Source organism: Miniopterus natalensis, chromosome 2, assembly GCF_054644295.1.
Source record: "Miniopterus natalensis isolate mMinNat1 chromosome 2, mMinNat1.hap1, whole genome shotgun sequence".
Classification (NCBI taxonomy): domain Eukaryota; kingdom Metazoa; phylum Chordata; class Mammalia; order Chiroptera; family Miniopteridae; genus Miniopterus; species Miniopterus natalensis.
The window spans coordinates 143838931-143863539 of NC_142082.1; the positions used below are offsets into that span (position 1 = coordinate 143838931).

Sequence of the window (24609 nt, forward strand, 5' to 3'; positions counted from 1 at the left end):
CAAAGTGAAAATCAGTTTCTACAACTTCAGTAGCAAAGAAACTAGCACATGTTGTGAGTTCTCATATAACAGAGACCTGACTTAAATTGAGGCAGCTCTGCACCTCATGGTCTTAGTCACCTAGACCTAAGCTACTTCTGTTAGAAAATAGAGTCACAAAGAACTTGATCCTATCTAGCCCACTTCCTAAGCCCTACCTATTCCCTCACCAAGCTTATACTGATTATTAAAGGCAGATGAAATTTGGCTTAGAAACTTTTCCGTCAGGTGTTTTATTATATTTGTAAAAATCTTTCTTCTTTAAAGTAGTATTTATGACTTCTTCAATTTTATAGTGGTGATGGGTTTTAGGAATGTGATATCATTTAATTTCCTGCTTAGTCAAGGCTAAGGCTAAGCTTTCTGGTGTTGATTGAAACTAATAAGATGGCTTTTATTTTATTTTGTGATTATCAGCACATGAACTCTGGAAATGTGTCAGTATGCCCAGAATCATTTTCCCGCTTCTTAATATTTTAAAAAATTATACCAGAATTCATTAATAATTCATATTGTAAAAATTAAAACATTACTCATAAACCTAAAGACCTGTGACCGCTATCCACAATCTTATTCTTCTCCTCTTGGTGTGTTTCTTTCTAAACCTTTCCTACTCTTGTTCTTCTTACACTTTCTTATATATAGCATAATGTATATGCTGTGTATACTATGAAATGTGTAATACTATTTTGTCTTCATTAAATATATTCTGTGTGCACCCGGGCAGGTGGGCTCAGTGGTAGAGCATCAGCTGGCTCACCAAAGGGTCTCAAGTTTGATTCCCAGTCAGGGGCACCTACCTCGGTTGCAGTTTCTATCCCTGGACTCGGTAGGGGTACATGCAGGAGGCAACCAATCAATGTGTCTCTCTTACATCGTTGTTTCTCTCCCTCTCCCTCTCCCTCTCCCTCTCCCTCTCCCTCTCCCTCTCCCTCTCCCTCTCCCTCTCCCTCTCCCTCTCCCTCTCCCTCTCCCTCTCCCTCTCCCTCTCCCTCTCCCTCTCCCTCTCCCTCTCCCTCTCCCTCTCCCTCTCCCTCTCCCTCTCCCTCTCCCTCTCCCTCTCCCTCTCCCTCTCCCTCTCCCTCTCCCTCTCCCTCTCCCTCTCCCTCTCCCTCTCCCTCCCCCTCCCCCTCCCCCTCCCCCTCCCCCTCCCCCTCCCCCTCCCCCTCCCCCTCCCCCTCCCTCCCTCTCCCTCCCTCTCCCTCTCCCTCCCTCTCCCTCCCTCTCCCTCTCCCTCCCCCTCCCCCTCCCTCTCCCTCTCCCTCCCCCTCTCTCTCCCTCTCCCTCTCCCTCTCTCTCCCTCCCCCTCCCCCTCTCTTCCTCTCCCTCCCCCCCACCTCCCTCCCTTCCACTCTCTAAAAATCAATGGAAAAAATATCCTCGGGTGAGGATTAACAAAAAAAATAAATGAAAGATATTCTATATGCTTCACTTGGCAGGTTGCTTTTTTTACTTAACAATGCCATACTGTTATTTTTTAAAGTAACATTACAAAAACAGTACATGTGCTTTGTAAAAAATTGAAAAATACAGATAAGCAAAAATGAAAAATAGAAACTTGCATTCCCACCAGTCAGAGATCACCTTTGTAATATCTTAGTACATAGCCTTCCAGATATTTTTCTCTGCATTCACACACTTTTTTTTCCAAAAATGAGTTTATACTGTGCATACTTTTGTTATCTGCTTTTTCAGTCATCTCCTTTTTACCATTCAGTAAATTTTATCTTGTAGTCTAACTAAACTATATTTAAAATTTCCTAGTTGACTAAAAGTATCCTTTACAGCTAATTTGTTCAAACCAGTATCCAATCTAGGATTACATCTGGTCGCTATTGCCCTTAAGTCTGTTACAGTCTAGAGCAGCCCCTATTATTAATGACATGACTTTTTTCTGCATTATGTTTCCCTTTTTGGGTTTGACAGATTTCTTCATAGTATCATTATTTTGTCCTCTATATTTTTTGTAAACTAGATTTTTGACTTGAATAGAAGGTGATGCTGTCTTATGTCACATTAGGAAATCTACAATATCTGGTTCTCCTATCATTAGTGAAGCTGGATTGACCTCGATTAGGGAGATAGCAGTCTGGTCCTTATTTGTACAGTTAAGTTTCTTTTCCCCTTGTGACTAGAATGTAATGTAAATGATGTAACTTCGGCATTATATGAATGACCAGTTTCACATCACTCTAATAGTAATTAATCTCAGTTAATCTCAATTGAGAGTAATTACTCTCAATCTGGTAATAATTTTTTAAAATTGAAGTCAGTTGGCATATAACATTAATTTTAGGTATACAACATAATGATTCGATAGTGAAATGATCACCACAATAATTCTTGTTGACATCCATCACCACACATGGTTCCAAAAATTTTTTTTTCTTGTGCTGGGAACTTTTAAGATGTAATCTTCACAACTTTCAAATATACAGTACAGTATTATTGACTGTATTCACCATGCTGTACATTACATCCCCATTACATTCATTTTTTAGTGGGAAGTTTGTACCTTTGGGCCCCTCTGAGCTTATAATAATTTTATTAGAGTTAATGAAATAATACTTTTCTAATTTTCTCCTACACTTATTAATTGGCACTCTGCTAAAGGAGAGCTTTTTTCCCTCATTAGCTGAGGCTATTGGGTGACTCTGGAATACATTTCCTACTGGGAAAGCAGGATATGTAATTAGATCTTTCTTTTTTTTGTCCTCACCTAAGGATATTTTTTCTATTGCTTTTCTGAGAGAGTGGAAAGGAGGGAGGGAGGAAAAGAGAGAGAGAGAGAAACACATCAGTGTGAGAGAGACCCATCGATGGTTGCCTCTTGCAAGTGCCCCAACCGGGGCCAGGGAGTGAGTCTGCAACCAAGGTACGTGCCCTTGACTGGAATGGAACCTGGGACTTTCAGTCTGGGGGCCAATGTTCTAACCACTGAGCCAAACTGGCTAGGACATAGATCTTTCTTTTTTTTATTACCAATTTTCAAAATATGTTTGTTGTTTTTTTTTAGTGTCATTGTGGATTTAATGTGTTTCAATCCACTACAATCATTTTTTTTAATGCTTACATTCTCTCAACTTTATCCAAGCTTACTTCTGTGTCTGACCCAATCTTGTTAATTGTTGGTAGCACCCTTGCTGCCTAGCATTTCAAGATGCCCTTATACGATTTCTTTAGAAAAGAATCTTTCATTAAAAACACAAATACAACATGCTCTCTAGGAAGCATAAATACAGAAGACATTGAGGGAAATTCATTATATCTTCACCAAACAAATTATATTACCCTTGCCGTCTTTTCCTAGCTGTATCCACCCATCCTAAGAAAATAAGCCAGTTCCTGAAATTCTGAGTCCTTGCTCCTTTCTCTACTCTTAGACACATAGAAACCATTAGAGTTTTAAGAATTAGAGTATATGTGCTTTTTGATTTTTCTTTAGACCTAGTCTGATTCATTTCAGCCCAGACCACATGTACTGATTTAAAGAGTTGATTTTATTGGATTCAGTCTAGTCAACTATGTAGCTCTATTTTGCATCCTCAGCCAAAAAAAAAGAAAAAGGAAAAAGAAAATTCATTATGTTGATAACAGGTACCTCAGACTTGTTTGGTAATGATAGATGAGAAAGAACACAGAGAAAAAAATTTTAAATTACTTACCTATCCTTAGAGATAAAACTGAGTTTGAGTTTACAAAAATATTTCCTGCCAATTTTTCCCATTATTTGGGGTGCAAATAATGTAAAGAAACAAAAACAAAATTCCCTTCAGAGGAGGTAAACAGTAAGGCCAGAGGAGAGTTCACAGAGAGTGGTGCAGCCTAATAAAAAGCCTCTGGTTGTTTCTGATGAAGGATGGGAGCCCTCTGTTGGTGTTTTAGGAAATGTTAAAATTCAGTTTGAGAGCTTAGTTGAGAGGCTTCAGTTTTATCCATCTCTGTATATTTAACCTTAAAATAATTCCCTCCAAAAGGCTTGGGGTAGGGGGCTGTGGGGAGTAAAAAGGAAGTATATTGTGTTAGCATACTGGATATGTTAGCATACCTAGAATTCAGGTTTTCTGAAGAGGTCTAATATGATATGCTTTCTGTCATACCACACAGGTCTGTAGGTCCTGACTAAAGGAACTTATAGATTGTGAAGCTGAGACATATAATTTTAGGTGTTTGATAATTATAGTTATATAGTTTGGCAGTCTAAGACCTCTTAAGTGGCAGAACCTGATGCAGCAATCCATGTATCATTTCTTGTGTATTTCCCTTAAGTGGTACATCTGTTGTTCTACCTGTTAATTTTTTGTTTTTGTTATTTCTTGAAAGTGAAATAATCACTGGTTAGATTTTCTTACCGTACTGTTCTTATCTTTTCTTACAAACTTTTTTTTTAGTGGATTATCAAACAGTTTTACGGGAAAGTCAAATCACCACTGCCATGTGTCTGCATATGAAAAATCTTTTCCTATTAAATCTGTTCCAAGTCCATCTTGGAGTGGTTCATGTCGTCGAAACCTTTTGAGCCCTAAGAAAACTCAGAGGCGACATGTTAGTACAGCAGAAGAGGTAAGAAAAACCTGTAATAAAAGCTGTGGTTAGAATCTTTCCCTATATTCAGCTATTTGTGCCCTCCAGTCATGTTTATTAACCATTCCATTTATTTAATCTTTTCTATGGTTTTTCTTTCTTACTCTTTTTGAGTGTTGTTATCTGTTCTAGTTTAGAACTTTATTATTTTTCTTACCATCTCTATTTCTGTTGGACAGTAGACTTAATTTTCATTATTATTTGAATAACTTCTCATACATCAAACTATCTCTTCTCTCTTTTTTGGACCCCTTCTAAACTTGTTTCATTTGGCAAAACTGTTAACCTGGCTATATTTGATAAAATACCCACCCTTAACTTCTTACTAGGACAGTTTTTCCTCAGTATAAAAGAAAACTCAAGAAGCCAGCTAAATAATTTATATCCTTTCAGTATGAATAAGATCTTTGAGATCATAGATTTTTCCCCCAAAGAAAGATGTTCTCTTGACATTTGGGTGCTTATATTTATTCAGTAAACCTGAAGGAAAAAATAGATTATGTAAATGTAATATAGCATATAATTTATACAATAAGAAATGTGCAGCATGGCTGGTGTGGCTCAGAGGTTGAGCATGGACCTATGATCTGTAAGATCACAGTTCAGTTCCCAGTCAGGGCACATGCCCAGGTTGCAGGCTCAGTCTCCAGCAGGGGGCATGCAAGAGGCAGCTGATCAATGGCTCTCTCATCATTGATGTTTCTCTCTCTCTCCCCCCCTCTCTTCCTCTCTCTGAAATCAATAAAGACATATTTTAAAAAGTTTTTTTTGTAAAGAAATGCAAATGTGCTTATACCTGTTCAATTAAATATTTATCATGCATCTCATCAGCTTTGTACCGATTGCTTTGGAGATGCAAATGAGTAATAATGACCTTACATTTATATAGCATTAGAGTTACCAGTGTGCTTTCCACACGTATTGTTTTGAAATTTTTTATCTCTGTTATACAGGTAGAAGTGAGGTAATACCCACATTTTACAGATTTGGAAAGTAAAGGTCAGAGGTCATACAACTAGTAATTGGCCAGCCTGCAACCCAGGTCTTCTGAAGGAGTCTAGTCTGGTGTGCTTTCTGTTATATAACCTGTTGATGTGGTTCCTGCCCATCGAAGCTTACAGATGGAGAGTCAAGAATAATTATATAATTTGGCAATGAAGACCTCTTAGGTGGCAAGACTTGATTATTTGTGACTTAGTAACAGTGCTATGCATTTTTTTGGTGTGAAGTTCGTATGGAATCTAAAATATTCAAACGCCCGGCCAGCCGCAGCTCAGTGGTCGAGCATCTACCTAGGATCCAGAAGATCACGGTTCAGTTCCCATTCAGGGCACATGCTCGGGTTGCGGGCTGGATCCCCAGTTGGGGGCATTCAGGAGGCAGCTGATCAGGGACGACTCCCGTCATTGATGCTTCTATCTCTCTCTTTCTGTCTCTGAAATCAATAAAGATAATATTTAAAAAAAAAAATTCAAGCAGAGGATGGCAGAACTAGTAAATCATAGTAGGAAAAAGGATAGACAAGAAACTGGCAAAAGTTGGTGATAAGAACTGAGCAACAGTTACGAAAAGGACTTATTTTTCACTGTACCTTTTGTACTACTGAATTTAGTACCATGTATCAGATACTGCATACGTACTTTTTAAAAAAATTACTGGAGTTGGAGTTATGCTTCTGCTGGAGCCTTGGCAGCCTACAGGGTAAGAGAGGCTTGTTGGGGAAGGAGACAGCAATAGCATGGCAGCTGGATACAGGCCTTCCAATACTCCCCTGCTGTATTGCTGCCCCTGGGATCACCAGGATCCTTTAGACTGTCTGTGTTCATTGTAGGCCCACCATTTACTCACAAGTCAACCAGTCCTTTGGACCACTCAGCCCCTTCTCCTTTTGCTTCCACTTCTAGCCTGAGGACTTGTGCTAGCTGGGCCACAGGTTGGGACAATGGAGGACATGAAGCTAAGGTTCCTCTTCCTTCTGTAGTGTCAAGAAAATGTCAAGGATTGAACCTATCCTATGAAACAAAAGATAAAAGAAATTTTGCCTCACTTGTTTTTATGTCTATATTCTGCTATGAAAAGCTGTAGTACATGGAGTAACCCATATAATATGAATAAGACAAAATATTGGATCAGACTTTATTAAATCAGACTTTCAACAGATTATTTGCATATTGAAACAGCACAGTGCAAGATGCTGCTAGCCCTGGCACAAAGTATTATAATTATTTTGTGAAGAATGGTGGTTGTATTAAACTGTATATAAGATTTAAAAGGGAAAAAAGTACTGGGCATATTATTTAGTGAATGCAGCTTATTGCTTTAGGGGATCTGTATAGAGTAGATGCTTTACCATGGTTACAAGTCATTATGTAATCTGTTTTCCTGCTAAGTGACCTAATTTCTTACTACTATTCTGATTCACAATGACCTTACTATTCCTTAAACATATCAAAGAACAAGCCTGGGTCAGGGCTTTTGAATTTGCTGTTTCTTTGTCTGGAATATTGTTATAAATTTCTTTGACTTACTTCCTCCCTTGATTTAGGTTTCTGTTGAAATGCCACCATTTAAGAGAGTTCTTACCTGTTCCCATTGTTGGCCCTCCATCACTTTCTATTATTCTCTTATCTTTAATTTTGTTTATACTACCTAACTAGTTTTTTGTTTTTCTTTCTTCCTTTCCTTCCTTTCCTTCCCTTCCCTTCCCTTCCCTTCCCCCTTCCCTTCTCTCTTCCCTTCCCCCTTCCCTTCCTCCTTTCTTTCTTCCCTTTCCTCCTTCCCCTTCTTCCATCCACTTCCTCCCTCCCCTTCCTCCCTTCCTCCCTTCCTCCCTCCCTCCCTCCCTCCCTCCCTCCCTCCCTCCCTCCCCTCATCGAGGATATTTTTTCCTTTGAGAGAGAGTGGAAGGGAGGGAGGGGGAGAGAGAGTGAGAGAGAGAGAGAGAAACATCGATGTGAGAGAGAGACATCGTTTGGTTGCCTGCTTCACGAGCACCAAGGCCAGGGTGCGAACCTGCAACCCAGGTACGTGCCCTTGACCGGGAATTGAACCTGTGACCCTTTGGTGCATAGGCCAACACTAGCCACTGAGCAACATGCCAGGGCAGTTTTTTGTTTTTCAGTCCTTTAACTGTAATGTAAGCTCCACAAGAGCAGGAACTTTATTTTATTCAGTGCAGTATTTCTAGTGACTGGAGCATAGTCGGTATTAAAGTCAATGAATGAATATTATGGAGCATGTGCTTTCCCCTAAGTCCAGTATTGGGAGTTAAGAAAGATAAATATGCGTTGGAGATGAAAACCATCTCTGGAAAATACGCTCTTAAAAATAGAATAGAAAACTGTTAGCAAGAGATCTTGACTGTTCTGGTTACTTCCTTGCAATTTTTCTAGGAGGTATAAAAATCAAGGATTTTGTTGGAATCTTAATTTAGAGGTCCTCAAATGTTTTATTCCTGGGGCTCTATCAGTTGACTTAGAAATGGATGCCTGCTGGCCTTCTGGTTTCATATCCTATATCTCCTCTGCACTGTTATTTACATATATGCCCCATAATTTTCTAAAATATACTATCTAGTATTTACTTCACTAAACTCTTCTTATATATACTTTATAATTTCCTAGAATATCCTTAATGAACCACAGTTCTTAACTACCCTGAAGACTCTGCCTGAGCTTTGGCAGGGCTTTTGGGAATCTAGATGCTACTTTGGGAAATACTTGCCTCATTGGATGTGCTTAAGATTTTTTTTTCTTTTATAGACAGTTCAAGAAGAAGAAAGAGAGATTTACAGGCAGCTGCTACAGATGGTCACTGGTAAACAGTTTTCTGTAGCCAAACCCACCACACACCTGTGAGTCATGAAACATACTTCAAATGAATTTAATTCTACGTGTGTTATATGATAATTGAAATATATTCTTCTTTTGCCAGATCTCGATGTCTTAGTTCCAGTAGGAATACTTTGCAAGACTCACTGTTTAAAAATGGAAACTCTTATGCAGCTCAGATTATTGGCTCTGATACGTCATCATCTGGATCTGCCAGCATTTTAACTACCCAGGAACAACTGTCTCACAGTGGATATTCCTTATCATCTTATACTCCAGATATTTCATTTAGATCCAAAGATTCTGATCCTCTCCATCAGCTCCAACATCACCACTCTCTTCCACATCAGCCAGATAACGTTTCTGCTTCAAATACACAATCTAAAGGTAAAAATGATATCATATACTATCTTTTCAATATAATTTAACTACATTTCCTAATAGCCAATTTATTGGATCTTTGTGAATTATAACACAAGGTTGTAACGCACATGTAACTTAAATAACATATTAATACCTTAAGTACATATAATTCATTTAGCCATGCTACGAGTAAACCTATAAGTAACTTTTTTCTTACATGGAGTAGCAAATGATTTTATATAGTATTTGACTTAAGTACTCTCTCTGTTTCTAGTACTTTACAATGAAGATTAAGTACAATTGACTCTTGAACAGTGTGGGGGTTAGGGTGCACTGACCACCCCTACCCCATGTAATCGAAAATCTATATATATGACTTTTAACTCCCCCAAAAACTTAGCTGCTAATAGACTATTGTTGACCAGGAGCCTTACCAATTATATAAACAGTCAATTAACACATATTTTGCATGTTTTCTGTATTATATACTGTATTCTTACAATAAAGTAAGCTAGAGAAAAAAACATTAGTAAGAAAATCATAAGGAAGAAAAAATACAAATACTTAAAGTATTTTTTGGAAAAAACCCACATATAATAGACCTGCGCAGTTCAAACCCATGTTGTTGAAGTGTCATCTGTCCTTTGATGTTCTAGGAGCTTTAGAACATCAATTAAATATTGAAGTAAAAGTTCTTAATCAGGTAATACTTATAAACCTGTATATATTTATATATTTTAGAATGGTTGTCAGCAAGTTTTGGAAACAAAATGAGTTTTCTGCTTAACTTTCAGCTAATGAAAATATTCTGCCTCTTAGCATTCTAGTTAATTAAGGTTTTGCTATGATAATTTTTTCTTTGTTTAGTTTCCCCCTTTTTAGGTATGTGTTATGTGTGTATTTATGGCATGCATTTAGGTATGTAACTTAAAACAAGTTTTAGGTTAAGTGATTAGATATTAGGAATCTTTTGATAGATCCATCTCTAAGGCTCTCCTTCCTGAGTCATTTGATTTTTTTTTAAATCTATTCCTCACTTTCTTAAAATTCTCATTGGGAGATTAAAATTGTTGGGAGCATCATTATGTAGCTACACATATTCATGAAAACTTGTATTGAATTTTGTGAGGTGATATGAGAACTATCATTTTTTAGCCTTTAACCTCAGAAACATACATCATATGGCAAATGCTTAGATACAACTAAACTGGGACAAATGTATTATATCGAACTGTTCAGTTACTTTCCTTGTTCTATTTAATAAATATTCTAAATAAGGTTTTAATCGTAGTGCTTTAGAAGGATATGATTCTTGCCTTTATCAACACACAAAAAAATGAGAGTGATAGAATTTGTACTTTTTGTCTCTGCTACTTCTCTAGCTGGTTCTTTCTGTTTTCCCTCCCTCTCCCCCTCCCCTTTGCTCTTTCATCTTATTCAGTCTCATGGTAGTTCATGAGCTAAAGACTTTTGAGATATCCTGGCATGCTTGTTCCCCAGGAACAGAAAGGAAGCACAGGGAACAAGCACACCCCAGGAGTAGTGGCTGAAGCCATATTTACTTACATTTCAGAGTGACTGCTTTATTTGTGGGGCAAGCTCTTCACTAAGCCCTATTCTTGGCTCAGTGAAAATGGACCTGCCTTTCTCTCTCTTCCACTTTATCTTTGTAAATTTATTTTAAAAAAATATATATATGTCTTTATTGATTTCAGAGAGAGGAAGGGAGAGGGAGAGATAGAAACATCAGTGATGAGAGAGTCATTGATTGGCTGCTTCCTGCATGCCCCCGACTGGGGATGGAGCCTGGAGCCCAGGCATATGCCCTGACCGGGAATCAAACCACGATCTACTGGATCCCAGGTCAATGTTCAACCGCTGAGCCATGCCTGGCCGGGCTATCTTTATTTTTATCTTTATCTTTATGCTTTGTTGTTTTTATGGGAATAGGATATAACAGAGTATGGGAACCACAGGCATCTAGAATGTATAACTCTGGAGTTTTATCAGTAATGATATGCTCTTGTGTTTGTTGTTTAGGATCAGACTCTGTGATTTTACTCAAAGTGCAAGATTCCCAGACTCCAGCTCCCAGGTAAATTTTGGAAAAAAGACATTATTAAGATATTTTCCCCCTCTTTATTACAGTTTCTTTACTACAAATTACATAATATAAAACTAAAACTGCCTCAGTTCAGACCTCTGTGATGTGTTGTTTGAATTATTTCTATGACTTTCTAAGTGGTCTTCCTTTCACCAACTTCCATTTTGTTCCTCATTCCATCTTCCACCATATTTTCTAATCTATTCTTTGCATTATTCTTTAGTCCCTCTTTCATTCTGCAACCAGAGTGATCTAAAATGCATAGCTGGTCATTCATTAAACTCCCTCAAGGTGGCTTATCAGACAAAGAATCAAGCCCAAACTTCTTAGTGTGGTATACAAAGCACTTTCTTCATAAGTCTCACTTTCTAGCACACATTCTTTCCTGTAACAAGTACTTATTAATAGCCTGCTGTGTGCCAGTTGCTTGTACAGACATTGGGATAAAAGCAGTGAACAAAATGAAATCTCTTCTCTCCATCAGTTTACATTCCTGGTATTGTTCTAAGTTGATACAGTTTTCCCTTGCTCATTATCCTTTAGGGCCAGAGAATTTGATTCATCCACATCTAGAGTATTTCCAGGAATGCAGCAGGGGTGGAGTGAACCAGGAGTTAGGATGGGTGACTTGAAATCTACACACTTGTATTTAATTGAAGAGTGTGTAGCTCCAGTTAGTAATCTGCAAATATTGAATATGAATAATCAGATAAGACACTTCCTAGTATAAAGAAACCAATAAACTTTACTTTGGGGTACATTAAAGTCAAATTCAGATAAAATTTTAAAATTTTAGCATATGTATAAATGCTAAAGAGTAACCATATGATAGCTATGTATAAATCTATTTTAGAGATATACAAGCAGAAATTATGGAATGCCAGAGCAAGTTGATTTAGGCTGCTTTTGTCTAATATAAATAATGCAGAGTGCTGCAAACATTCAGGTGCACTTAACTGAACATAATTAAAATATTGGAACATACTCTGAAAATAAGTAGTTAGAAGTATCTGCAATACTAATTCAAAGTGATAGTCATATGGTGATTATATTATACAGCTTACCCAGTATTTTTGCGTTAAAGTACACTAGTAAAATTTGCGTTTAATAAGAAAAAAGAGGAGCTTGCTTTCTAGCTGTAAGGGGTGTAAGGAGGAGGGGAGGGGGGGGACAAATAGTGAGCAAATAAACAAATGAACATATATGCCTGGTGGTGATAAGTGCTGTGAAAGAAAAATAAAGTAGGGTAATATATAGATGGCGCAGGGGGCGGGGGGTCCTATTTATCTAGGATGGTCATGGCAAGTCTCTGATAAGGTGACAGTTGAGAGACATGATAGAGGTGAGAAAAGGAGCCATATGGAAATATGAGACACTTTTATGTGTTTATTAAATGCTGAACTGTAATATGATACATATTTTCTTCACATTCAGTATTCTTTCTGCTGGTGTGTTCTTCCTACTTCAACTTGTCTATCTGGCAGTAGTTGCTTTCTTATCTCTTAAGTCTCAATTCAGGTGTGATCTATATGAGACTCTACTCCTCAGGGAGTTATCCAATACTTCTTCCTCTGTAATCTAATAGGTTATTACTTAGATTACTATGTCTTTGCCATATATGGCCTTAGCAGTTTAATTGCTAGAGTGGTAATAGCATCAGTTTTCCATTGAGGAGATTAGGGATAATAAAATGTTATTTTTTCTCATCTCAGTCCCCCTAATTCTGTGCAGCTCCCCTCTATGTTCTAAACTTAGATATTTTTTTTAAAATGTTAACAGTTTCTCAGAGAGACTTTACAGTTTGGATTCTTTTTTAAGAGTCAGATCTGGGCTCTGTTCTTGTCTTTTCCAGGCTTCACATAACTTTGGACAAGTTACTCGTCTTAATTTTAGTTTCCTTATCAATAAAATGTCAATATTAATACCTTACTCTTGAATTGTTGTAAAGATTAACTTACAGATAAAGTACTTATAAAAGTTTTCCACAGGTACTACACAAAAGTAGGTATTCTTTCTTGGGAAAAGGTTGATCTCATTTAAAGAGTGCTTTCAGGTCTGTAATAGTTCTTCATTAAGTCTGCCTTTCCTTTATGGAGGATTTTTCCTAGTGATAACTGAACAATCAGATGGGAGGAGAAATGGTATATTGGTTAAAACTTATTGAATAATGCTGTTTATGGAAATTGGAGTAACGTTACTCTCACAGCCTTGATTGATTGGTTCTTCGTACTTAGTCTCCTACCAGCAATGAAGATTTGCCCTTATTTCCCAGAATATGCCATGCCATTTCATGCCTCTGTGCTGTTGTACATTCTGATATTTCTGCTGGAATTCCCTTTCCTTGTTCACTTGCTAAACTCTTATTTTGCTTTTTAAAACTTGACTTGGGTGTTATTGTTTCTCTGACTTCTTCAGGTAGCATTAATCTTTTTCTCAAGCACTTCTATCCCTGTATCTTGTTAGCTACTAACACCTTTGCATTTATCACTCAGGGCCAATAATCATAATGCCTGGTACATGATATGGGTACTTAGTAAATAAATCTTTGTTAAATAAATGAATTTCCTGGAAAGCCTGCTGTGCTCTCAGGTACTCATCACTTTCTTTTTGGTTTAATGCTTTGGTTTATTAAAAGACACTTTACAATAATAGAAAAAGCACTGGTGTTAGAATTGGACGGACATAGTTTCTAATCCTGGCTCTTTCAAGACGAATGATCCTTCTGGGCCTCAATTTCCTTTTCTGTATAGTATGAGTAATAATTCCTTAATGTGTATTATTGAGGTTTAATTAATATAAGGATTATCATGAGACTTAACTAATGTGTAGTACACCTAGAGCAGAGTTTTACACATAAAGCACTTAGTAGGTGTTCAGTAAATAGTTGTAGCTATGATTACTGTATGCTTCAATTATATGAGAAAAGCAAACAGATTTTGTTTTTCCCCCACATTTTGCTTTCCTAAGCCAGAAGGTACCTCAGTCCATTAAAGAGAAGTACTTGTCTTACATTTTCAGTTATTCAGTAAATATTGAGTGCCTGCTGTGTGCCAGGGACTATTCTTGGTCCAGAGGACACAATAGTAAATTCAAAAGACGAATTTTGTCCTCATCGAGCTTATATTCTAATATGGGAAGTAGACATATTTTGAATAGCCTGACCCAATACTATGCAATTCTGGGTGGTTCTTGTCATCTCTTTATATTGTGCAATAAATGTGTTCTCATATTTTTAGTATCATACACTAGCCCTTCACTGCTACCACAGATTCTGTGGCTTTCTGTGTTAGTTGTTATGTCAGTTGTTCACTGTCCCAAGGGAATAAGCCACCTTCTCTTATGCTCTCCCTTTATTAACCTCAGTGATGGTGGGGAGGCAATAGAATAGCGTTGTCATTGCCAAAATTAGGAATACTAATTCTCATGAGTTAGGCTAAGGAGCAAGGCATACCCTCTGAGCCCTTTTTCTTGCCTTCACTAGGGCAGATTGTAGAGATTTAAGAACTGAAAGGGACTCTAATGTCCAGAGTTCACAAATCCTAAAACTGTCTCATAGAAATGACTTGCTCAAAGTTACAAAACCTAATCAGGATCAGCTCCAGGAGTTTCAGGCCTCTCAATTCCCAACTTGATGCTCTGTTTACTTGTTCGGCGTATCTAGAAGTTTTCTTTGGAAAAGAGTTCACTCTTCCATTTGTTTCTGCGAGAGATCCTTCAGTCAGGGGTTGGCAAGGAGGTGAGGAAGTTTGAGAAGAGCAAAAGGCTTTGGGACATACAGTTAATATGCCTGCAACTCTGCTAAGCATTTTGCACATAGGTTGTCAGCAAGAACTGAATTGATTTCCCATCTTTGGAGTGGAGCTGTGCTGCTGATCCTTTGTTTTGGTTTATTCATTGACTCGTCAGCTGTTTGATATGGACTGTCCTGTGGGTGGGGATTTTCAGTATCTACTTTGATTTGATGGTTGTTCCAAGTGCACTTTTTTTTTAATGTCCAGCTGCTTTTTCCTCCCAGTTATGGTTGACATTCAGTATTATATTAGTTTTAGGGGTACGCATAGTGGTTAGACATTTATATCATCTAGGAAGTGATTCCCCCTGATAAGTCTAGTACCCCCTTGATACCACACATAGTTATTACAATATTATTGACTATATTCCCTGTGCTGTACTTTAAATCCCATGACTGTTTTGTAATTGTAATTGCCAATTTGCTTTTTTTTTTTTGAATGTTTTTTATTGATTTCAGAGAGAGGAAGGGAGAGGGAGAGAGGGATAGAAACATCGGTGATGAGAGAGAATCATTGATCAGCTGCCTCCTGCACGCCCCCTACTGGAGATCAAGCCCGAAACCCTGGGCATGTGCACTGGCTGGGAATTGAATTGTGACCTCCTGGTTCTTGGGTGGACGCTCAACCACTGAGCCACACCAGCCGGGCCCAATTTGTACTTCTTAATCCCTTCACCTTTTCGCCCAGCCCCCTAACTCCCCCCCTCACCTGGCAACCATCAGTTTGTTTTCTGTATCTATGAGTTTGTTTCTCTTTTGTTTTTTGGTTGTTTGAATATATTTTGATTTAATTAGACTGACAAGAAGTCTAAAAACCCATAAGATTTTATTAAATTATTGATAAATCTGTCATTCTGAACCATTTGGGAAGAGTAATACTCTAGCTTAATGTATTATCTTGACAAGTGATGTACTCTTTCACATAATGTTGATCTCATGCAAGTAAGGAGCTATGTTAAATTTAATTTCTCTGCTGAACTTTGGGTCATCTTTTTAACTATAATACAGGTGTAGAAGCAAATAGAAAAGTAAGAAACAATAACATGACAATTGCATTCAGAAGGGTTTCTTGACCAGAGAGTGTCCAAATACAAAAACAGTTTTGCTGAAATCAGTAAGATGCAACACAAGAGAGGTAGCTTTGCATGTCAGAACATCTGCTGATGCAAAACCCAGAGCTGAACTAAGAACATGAGTCATAAAGAGTTTCTCAGACATGATGGGAAACCTGTTCTTTTGGATCTGACCTCATCTGTTTAGGAATTGTCTTCACTGTGATGCCCAGTGGCAGGACACATGTGTCAAGCATGTTACTGCTATGTTCTTGCTTAGAAGAGCTGGATTTTATGAAAATATGAAAATGTACCTGAATATCATATCGGTTTTCCTGCATAAAAGCAGGGACATAACCCAGTCTCCTATCTGCAAGTTCAGAAAACTCACCCCTATTCAGTAGTGGATTGGAGCCAGCTCTCAGCAGCTCATAAGAGGTAATTGTTAAATTTTCAGGAATTTTGAGAGCTAGTTATTAAGCACAGCCTCTATTCATAATTAAATTACATAAGCATACAGTTATATAAATTATATTGAAAACAAAAGTAATAAATATTCAAAAGTCATCATTTCCTACTCATTTTACTATTATCTGTGTTCTTAAGGTTATTGACATGTATCGTATCTGTGTGGTGGAAGTACTGTAGAATGATGTCATGTTGGTAGGTTGAAGTAGGCCATGGTGGGAGCAATTATGTCACAGAAAATTCCCACACCACAAATCAGGGCTTGATTTATTATTTTGTTGATGGACTAGTTGTAAGGAAGTGATGGAGAAACTGTCAATAACTCTGATTAAAATTGTGTGACGTCTGCAGTGATTACATTGTGAATAGTACAAAAGACTGAAGATAAATTCTTCAGGAATTAACTATTATCTGATTAACAAAGCAGCTGCTCACATTATTGACAAATGACTTAAGTGAAGTTATGACATGTGTCCTTGTTACTTTCATCTTACTTCTTGACATAAATGAAACTGTCAACCACCATGCATGTTGGACCTATACTCATTTGTCAGTTGCCACCACAAGGTTGCTGTGGATACAGAACTTGACAGAAATCAAGGAATGCATTCTGTAAGAATCAATTGTAATGCAGTCAATAAAGTGTTTTTTATTATGGGAAAAAACCTAATATGTATATATGCAAATTACTTATTTGTATTTCTTTTGTTCCCAATTGCAGTTTTATGTAATTTAGGTCTTTGTATTTATTTTGTACTTGTAAAGTATTCTTGTAAATTATTTAAGTGATTGGTTTTCTTGTTGATGTTATTTGAATTTTCTCATAAGCCTCCTGCTCACATTTTTCTTTTCCCACCCATAGTCCTACTTTTTTCCAGGCAGAGTTGTGGATCAAAGAATTGTAAGTTATTAGTTTTGGTATCATTTTTTTCTTCTCTATCACTTCCTAATTTTAGTTAGGAGAAATCAATTAGCCAATGATCCTACCTGTGTTTAGTCAGTAAAAACTCCCTGTTTATAGCTATTTAAAAAACAACTTAAAAGTTAGTGGGTTTTTTAATTCTATTGGTGTTAGGACATTTCTATGCTCAAGTTTATTAAATTTATTGTTGAAGCTAATTGAATTGAGAAAATATTTCAAAATTAGCAATTATATAGAAAGGAAAATAAGTGCCCTTATTTTTACATGGATACAACTAATTTATTGACTAATTTCTATTTCTGGAGTTTGCAAAATCACTAAAAGCTTTTAGTCTGCAGTTTTAAGAACTCACTCAAGTTATCTAAACCCCTTGGTCTTGATTTTTTTTTTTTTTTTTAAAGAAAAAAAAAATAAACCCATATTTTTCCTTTTGGTTCATAAATACAATATTTGAATTACAACCTCAATGATATTCTGTATTATTTTCTCCTTTGGGATTCAGTCTCATTTTTGGATTTGCAAAATAAAGCTTAATTTTCTCATAATCTTAGGAGCATGTTAAAAAAAAAGGACTATATATTTACAGATATCCACAGGAGTCATCTGTTCACATTTGGCAACAAACTAATAATTTTTATTATTTCACTAAAAACAATAGGAAAATTTTGATAACAATGTGGTTTCATTCTGTTTTAAAATATAAGCATAATGATAAGTTAGTGAAAGGATTTTAGACTTTGTATATAAGTGTTTTATATTTAATGCTCACTGTACATCAACAATGGGCTGATGTTAAGCAAGTGGTCTGTATTTGTGTCACATTTCTTTTCACTTCCTAGAACTAGTGTTTATGATTCTCGAGCACGGGAAAGATGGCGCCAGATTGAAGAGCAAAAAGCACTGGCATTACAGCTTCAAAACCAGGTAAAAAAATTTTGAGATAAGATTATAAATAAATAGCATATCCAAGTTGAAACTAATTTGGAAGGCTACCTGTATTTGGGGTCAGAGCTGTTGAAATTACAAGATAGTATGATCCCATAGTATTGTGTGAGAGGTGGTTGATGTTCTTGGTCTATCTAGCTGGTACTATTCAGTTTACATAGAGATATAATGCATATTTCTTTATCCCACTTATCCTGAACTACTGTCTTTCAGAGACTGCAGGAACAGGAACATTCAATACATGATTCAGTAGAACTGCATCTTCGTGTACCTCTTGAAAAGGAGATCCCTGTCACAATTGCCCAAGAAACAGAAAAAAAAGGTCGTAAATTAACTGATAGTGAAGATGAATTTCCCGAAATCACAGAGGTAAATTACATAATATAAATTCTTGCACTAGCAAGTGTTGTGTTTATAAACAATGCTTTGGATGAGGGGGGAGGGGAGTTGGGAGACTGTGTGGAAAAGGTGAAGGTATTGAGAAGTACAAATTGGTGGTTACAAAACAGTCATAGTAAAATGCAGATAGGGAATGTAGTTGAGAATATTGAAATAACTATGTATGGTGCCAGGTGAATCCCGGAAATATTGAGAGTAACACTTTATAAAGTATATGATTGTTCAACCACTAAGATGTACACCTTAAAATAATAGAAAATAATAGCGAATGCAAACTGTAATTGAAAAATAAAATTTTTTTAAATGTAAAAATTGTATTGCATACTCCTGCTTTCATTTGTACAGCCCAATCTCGGCTTTATTTTTAAACGATTATTCAACATTGAGGAAAGAATTATGGGTAGCTTTTAGCAACTTCAGTGAAAAACCATTTAATAAATTTGTTTCATGTGCAGTAAGCTGAGGCTTATTTTTATAAGTAATAAAAACTTGGTATAAAATTTGGAAATTACACAAAGTCTGTCCATTTTAAAGTAATCTTTTCCTTAATTCAGTCTTCTGTTTGAAAAATTCACACAGCTGGTGAGTATAACGCATGTATTATAGTTGTATTGGATTCCATGTTTTACATTAAAAAAGGAACAACAAAAAAAATCCAGGAAAATGTATCTAAAAGAGACTACCTTTACTTAGCTTTCCTACCTTTTAGGAAACATTCTATTTCTCAGGAAACTGTTTAGACCAAAAATAAAAAATATAATTAGGTCTTCTCATAGAAGACTTAGAAAATTTGGTAGGAATAATATGAAATGAGGGTCTGAACTGTTGTGCTGAAAAAGAGAAGGGAGGACAAGGCAAGGTAGAAGGAAGTAACCAGGAGATTACTACTAGAAGGAATAGAAACCAGAATGTTAGAAGTAAACAGCTGACTAATGATAAATAGCTTGGGGATTGTGTAGGGCTTGGTGAGAAATCTGGTGTGTCTGAAGGCATGTTTGCTTAATCTCTGACACCTCTTGCTTCTCTAGGAAATGGAGAAAGAAATAAAGAATGTATTTCGTAACGGCAACCAGGATGAAGTTCTGAGTGAAGCATTCCGCTTGACCATTACACGCAAAGATATTCAAACTCTAAACCATCTGAACTGGCTCAATGATGAGGTAATCATGCACCTGTTTTTATGTTCAAATAGTAAGTGAACAACATTTAGTGGAAATTAAATCAAGGCATTATCTCAGTGTTTCTCAAAGTGTGGTCCTTGTATGACCTGGATCAGAATCAGCTGTCACAGGCTTCTCAGTTCTCCTGAATAAGTATGAAGCAGTGTGGTAGAGATATGCATTTAAAAAAAAAAGATCTCAGGTGATTTTTACGTACTTTAAAGTCTGAAAACTGCTGGTTTACCTTTTTATGTATTGACAATTTGGACATTGAGGGAGAGGACATTCACTCATTAGTATTGTTACGGTCTTTAAGGCACCTACCCTACAGCTCACATCATCAGAGAAAATACTTAATAGCTGACTATGTTGTAGCATGAAGGAATATTGTACATGTAGGAATCCGTTTATATTATTAAATATTTGATATATTGGGTAAAAAAAAGTTGCCCTCAACTTTTGAGTCTTAATTATTTTAAGTAAATTGATTACACTACAGTCTTTAAGCTGATCTGTCTTATTCTATGCCTGTAGGAGTTTGTTTTATTTCAGAAGAATATTTTCACAACAAAAGAAGAAAAATGTTTTTTCCCCCTAAATACCTGTCTCATTTCTTCGGCTCACTAGTACTATCCCTGCCCGATATTTTTGGGTGTACTGAAGATTCACAACTATGGAGGATTCTAAGATACTGAGTCTAAAAAGCACTAGTTAGTCTAGATACTTATGTTCTGGTATTGTATGTGAAGGACTTTCCAGATAATAATACTGGCTAACATCTATTGAGCATTTACCTCATGTTAGGCACTGTTCTAAGTGTTTTATGTTTTCTGCTCATGTAACGGCCACCACAACCCTTGGAGGTAGATAAATTAATTATTATATCTTTATTGATTTCAGAGAGAGGAAGGGAGAGGGAGAAAGAGAGTGGAAACATCAATGGCGCGAGAGTCGTCATTGATCAGCTGCCCCCTCCATGCCCCCGACTGGTGATCAACCCCGCAACCTGGGCATGTGCCCTGACTGGGAATCCAACCGCAATCTCCTGGATCCTAGGTTGATGCTCAACCTCTGTGCCACACCTGGCCGGGCGTAGATACTATAATTTTATCATCTCTATTTTATAGATGAAGGAACAATATATAGAAAGATTAAGAAACTTGCAGGGTTAAATGGCTAGTAAGTAGCAGAGCCAGGATTCAGACCCAAGCATGGGGTCTTACGCATTATATCATACTGCTTCAGAATCTTAAATTGGATCCTGTTTTAGGATTAGGTGTATGGAATTTGAGAGCTATATGTCATGCCCAGCATGTTGCTTTTGTTTGGGGCCAGCTGGACTAGCCCTGTTCTCTTTGCCACTGGTGAATTTATAAGATAATAAATTTTCATCACTCCCTGAATAATATCTTTGACCAAGAATAGTAAAGAAGGTATGATTTGATACTGTCTTACTTTAGGACAGGGGTGGGGAACATCTGGCCCACAGGCTGTGGGCCCCGAGAAATCATTTGGTCTGGCCCTGCCAAAGTAACACAGGTGGAACTCGAAATTCAATAAATCTAGATTTTTTTCATAGCTAATTTTTAAGCTGATAATTTTGTATGGCCGATGAATGATGTTATAAATATCCAAATGTCCCTCTGCAGGAAAAAGATTCCCCACCCCGGCTTTAGGGGATACTACCCTTGCTTCTCTTGGCGCATAATAATGATATTAGAACATTGGATCAAGTAACAGGGGGAAAAAAGAGCTTACTAAATCAAAGGACAAAATGAAAATCAAGGACAGTCAAAAGTATCCATCAATTAAGTGTTTTTGATTTGGAGACATTAATCTGTGGTCTCTTGCCAATTTTTGTCTGCCGCTGCTAAATGGGAAGGGGTTAATTATTCTACGGGAATGTAGTCTGTTTGCTGTAAATTATGCAAAACCGTCTAGGGGGCAGCAATGAGTAGGCTATTAGCTGAGTTCTTGCTATTTACTATGGTGGTTACCTCAGTGAGATCCCTTACAGAGGCAACATTCATCAGGACATATTTTCCATTCCCTGGGCCCATCAGAGGCTGGATTTTTAGCAAGCAAAGTTAATGGAAATTACATTATTTAGAAGAGATGAGGGGAAGGAAAAATTCTTTGTCCACTTTATCTCTGTCAAGCCTACCCTTAACTTGTGGGGAGTGCTTGTCTCCTGAGTTCAGAATAATGGTAACGGTGAAAGCAGGTGCCAATTCACATTTCCATGATGATGATGATGTGAACCATTTTAAAAAGCACCATTTTCAAAGTACCTCGCTTCTCAGGCTTTCAAAGTTATTGCCTGTTAGAAGCTAACATTTTGATGGGGAATTAGTAGGTTTTCTTAAGTATTTGTATTCATTTAATAATACTTAATTCTATTTCTCAGTTGTGAACTCTGAATCTTCTTTTGCAAGTAATTTGTCCTCTCTTCAATCCTGTTCTTCTTCCTTCAAATAGATATTTTCATTAATAACCATTCCTCATCCTTTCAATTCTCCTGTCAGTTTTATAGGCTGCATTAAAACTTTCTCCAAAATAAGGTGATTGACAGATTATGCTTTACCATTTTTTAGACAAGGAATATAAGATCCTAGAAGTGAAATGGATCAGATTTAGTTTATAAGGAAAATAAAATTCAGAAGTTTCATATTTGGGATATGTACAGAAAACCATTAGGCTGCCCTTAGGACTAGTGATTGATAGAGTTGACATTATACCTTACTACTAAGAAAATGAAACTTCTCAAAAATGGAATGTGGGAACTGGCTGCCTTGTAAAGAATACAAAAGGAAGGCTGGTAATATCAGAGACATTGTAGATGGGGTTTCTATACTTGGTCTGCTGATGAGTTATTAATAGAAATATCTAATTAAGGGAAGGAGGACAGGGTTAAAGAGGAGGAATTAGTTGTGAAAGTAGATTGAAAGTCACAATTAAGAAACAAATGAAAATATTTTTAAATGGATATCAATAATGGAAATTATTTATTGATTTCTGGAGATTGAATTGGATAACTTCTGGAACCCAACTCTGATTCTAGATTAATGATCCTGAGGAGAGTACTGCTTTGGGCTTTGTGTTTCTCTTTATGGCTTGATAATTGTGCTGCTTAGAGGGTCTAGGAGTTGTTTTAAAAGGCATCAGATAAACTTAGAAATACATGGAAATTATTTAGGCATACAAGTAAATGGATCTGACTTCTGCTTCTGGTCATGATGGAATTAAATGGATTAGATTTACCCCTTTGAACTACCTGGAAAACTAGACAAAACATGAAACAGCAATTTTTGGACATTGGATAACAGTGATCCCTGAGAGAAGGGTAATGATTTCCCCAGCTTACTGGGGTGGTGTGTTGAGGGCGGAGGGCTGGTAGAACCTAGTAGTGCCTGACAATTTTGCTGAGAGGAGGAGACAAAGTTCAGAGTTTGGGAAGGCCAAAGTGGCTAAGATTTGTGAGGTCAAATACTGGAGGGGAGGTTACTGTAAAAAAGAAAGTTCCAGAAATGTGCAGAGCCCCCTCCTTGAATCTTTGGTTGAGTACCCACCTGTATATATTTGGGAAGAAACTTCCAGAGGCTGGGAACTGCCAGGAAGGAGGGAATCAGAGCAAGCCTCAGAGCTAACACAGGTGCCAAGAATAGTTCATGTTCCAGCCAGCCATAATGGAAAAGTCATGGGGCATTGATTGACTAAAGTCCTCAAAAGGGTATTATAGCCTTAAGATTGGGGCCAAACTGACCCTAGAATAAAGGCTGCTCTGGACCCATGGTAACAAAGCTTAAATACAAGTCTTAAAAGATTGAAACTTCCAAGTAACTTAACTAAATCACAGAACAAAGCCCAACAATATTAAAAGGAATACAATAAATTTTAGTAACAAAGCCCAACAATATGAAATTTACAGTATCTAGCATCCAATCAAAAATTAACAGACATGCAAAGTAGAAGGAAAATTAAACTTAATAGCAAGGGAAACAATCACTAGAAATACCCAGAAATGACAAAAAAAATGATAGAATTAACACACAAGAATACCAAAACAGATATTATCAACATATTCCATATGTTCAGGAAGGTAAAGGAAAACACACATTATGAGAAGAGAAATGGAAGATATATAAAAAAAAGACAGAAATTGAATTCGTAGAGATGAAAAATACAGTATCTGAATTAAAACATACATGAGATGGAATTAACAGTAGATTAACTGCAGAAGAAGAAAAAAAAGGTAGAGCAAAGGAACCATCCACATGAAACACAGAAACAAGGCTGAAGAAAGATAACTAGAGCATCAGTGAGGTGTGGGACAATATCAAGCAGTCTAAGCATGTAATTTGAGTTCCAGAGGGAAAGGTGGAGTGTAAGTGGTGTCACACAAATTAAGAAACATTGGTGGAAGATTTTCCAATTTGAAAATGTACAGCGACAGATTCAATTCAGCGTGCCCCAAGTAGAAGAAACACCACACTAAAATATATAATCAAATTGCTGAAAACTGGTGATAAAGAAAAAAATAATAAAGGCAACTAGAGGAAAAGAGACACATTATATACAGAGGAACCGGGATCTTTCAGAAACCATGTAGGCCAGAAGACAATGTAGTTATATCTTTAAAGTACTGAAGGAAAAAACAAAACTTGGCAACCTAGATTCTATATCCAGCAAATATATCTTTCAAAAAGAAGGCTATACTTTAAAAAATAAATAAATTATTATTTAATTATTTGAGAGAGTGGAAGGGAGAGAGAGAGAGAGAGAAACATTGACATGAGAGAGAAAATCTATCAGTTGCCTCCCGCCGGGGATCAAACCCACAACTTAGGTATATGCCCTGACCTGCAATCAAACCCGCCAACCTTTCAGTGTATGGGACAATGCTCCAACCAACTGATCCACACCAGCCTGGGCAAAGGCTATCCTTTTTTAGAC

At 36.9% G+C, this 24609-nt stretch overlaps 1 protein-coding gene across 3 annotated transcripts in view; it reads left to right on the forward strand.

The window, feature by feature from the left end:
- The window catches only part of SENP1 (SUMO specific peptidase 1), a 47018-nt gene that overhangs the window by 13562 nt on the left and 8847 nt on the right, over window positions 1-24609 (forward strand). For all 3 annotated transcript variants that reach the window (XM_016201199.2, XM_016201195.2, XM_016201197.2), the window contains 8 exons: window positions 4431-4602; window positions 8385-8476; window positions 8557-8840; window positions 10857-10911; window positions 17093-17131; window positions 17992-18076; window positions 18311-18466; window positions 19525-19656. In XM_016201199.2, the coding sequence (XP_016056685.2) occupies window positions 4431-4602; window positions 8385-8476; window positions 8557-8840; window positions 10857-10911; window positions 17093-17131; window positions 17992-18076; window positions 18311-18466; window positions 19525-19656 (1015 nt within the window). The remainder of the gene's footprint in view (window positions 1-4430; window positions 4603-8384; window positions 8477-8556; window positions 8841-10856; window positions 10912-17092; window positions 17132-17991; window positions 18077-18310; window positions 18467-19524; window positions 19657-24609) is intronic.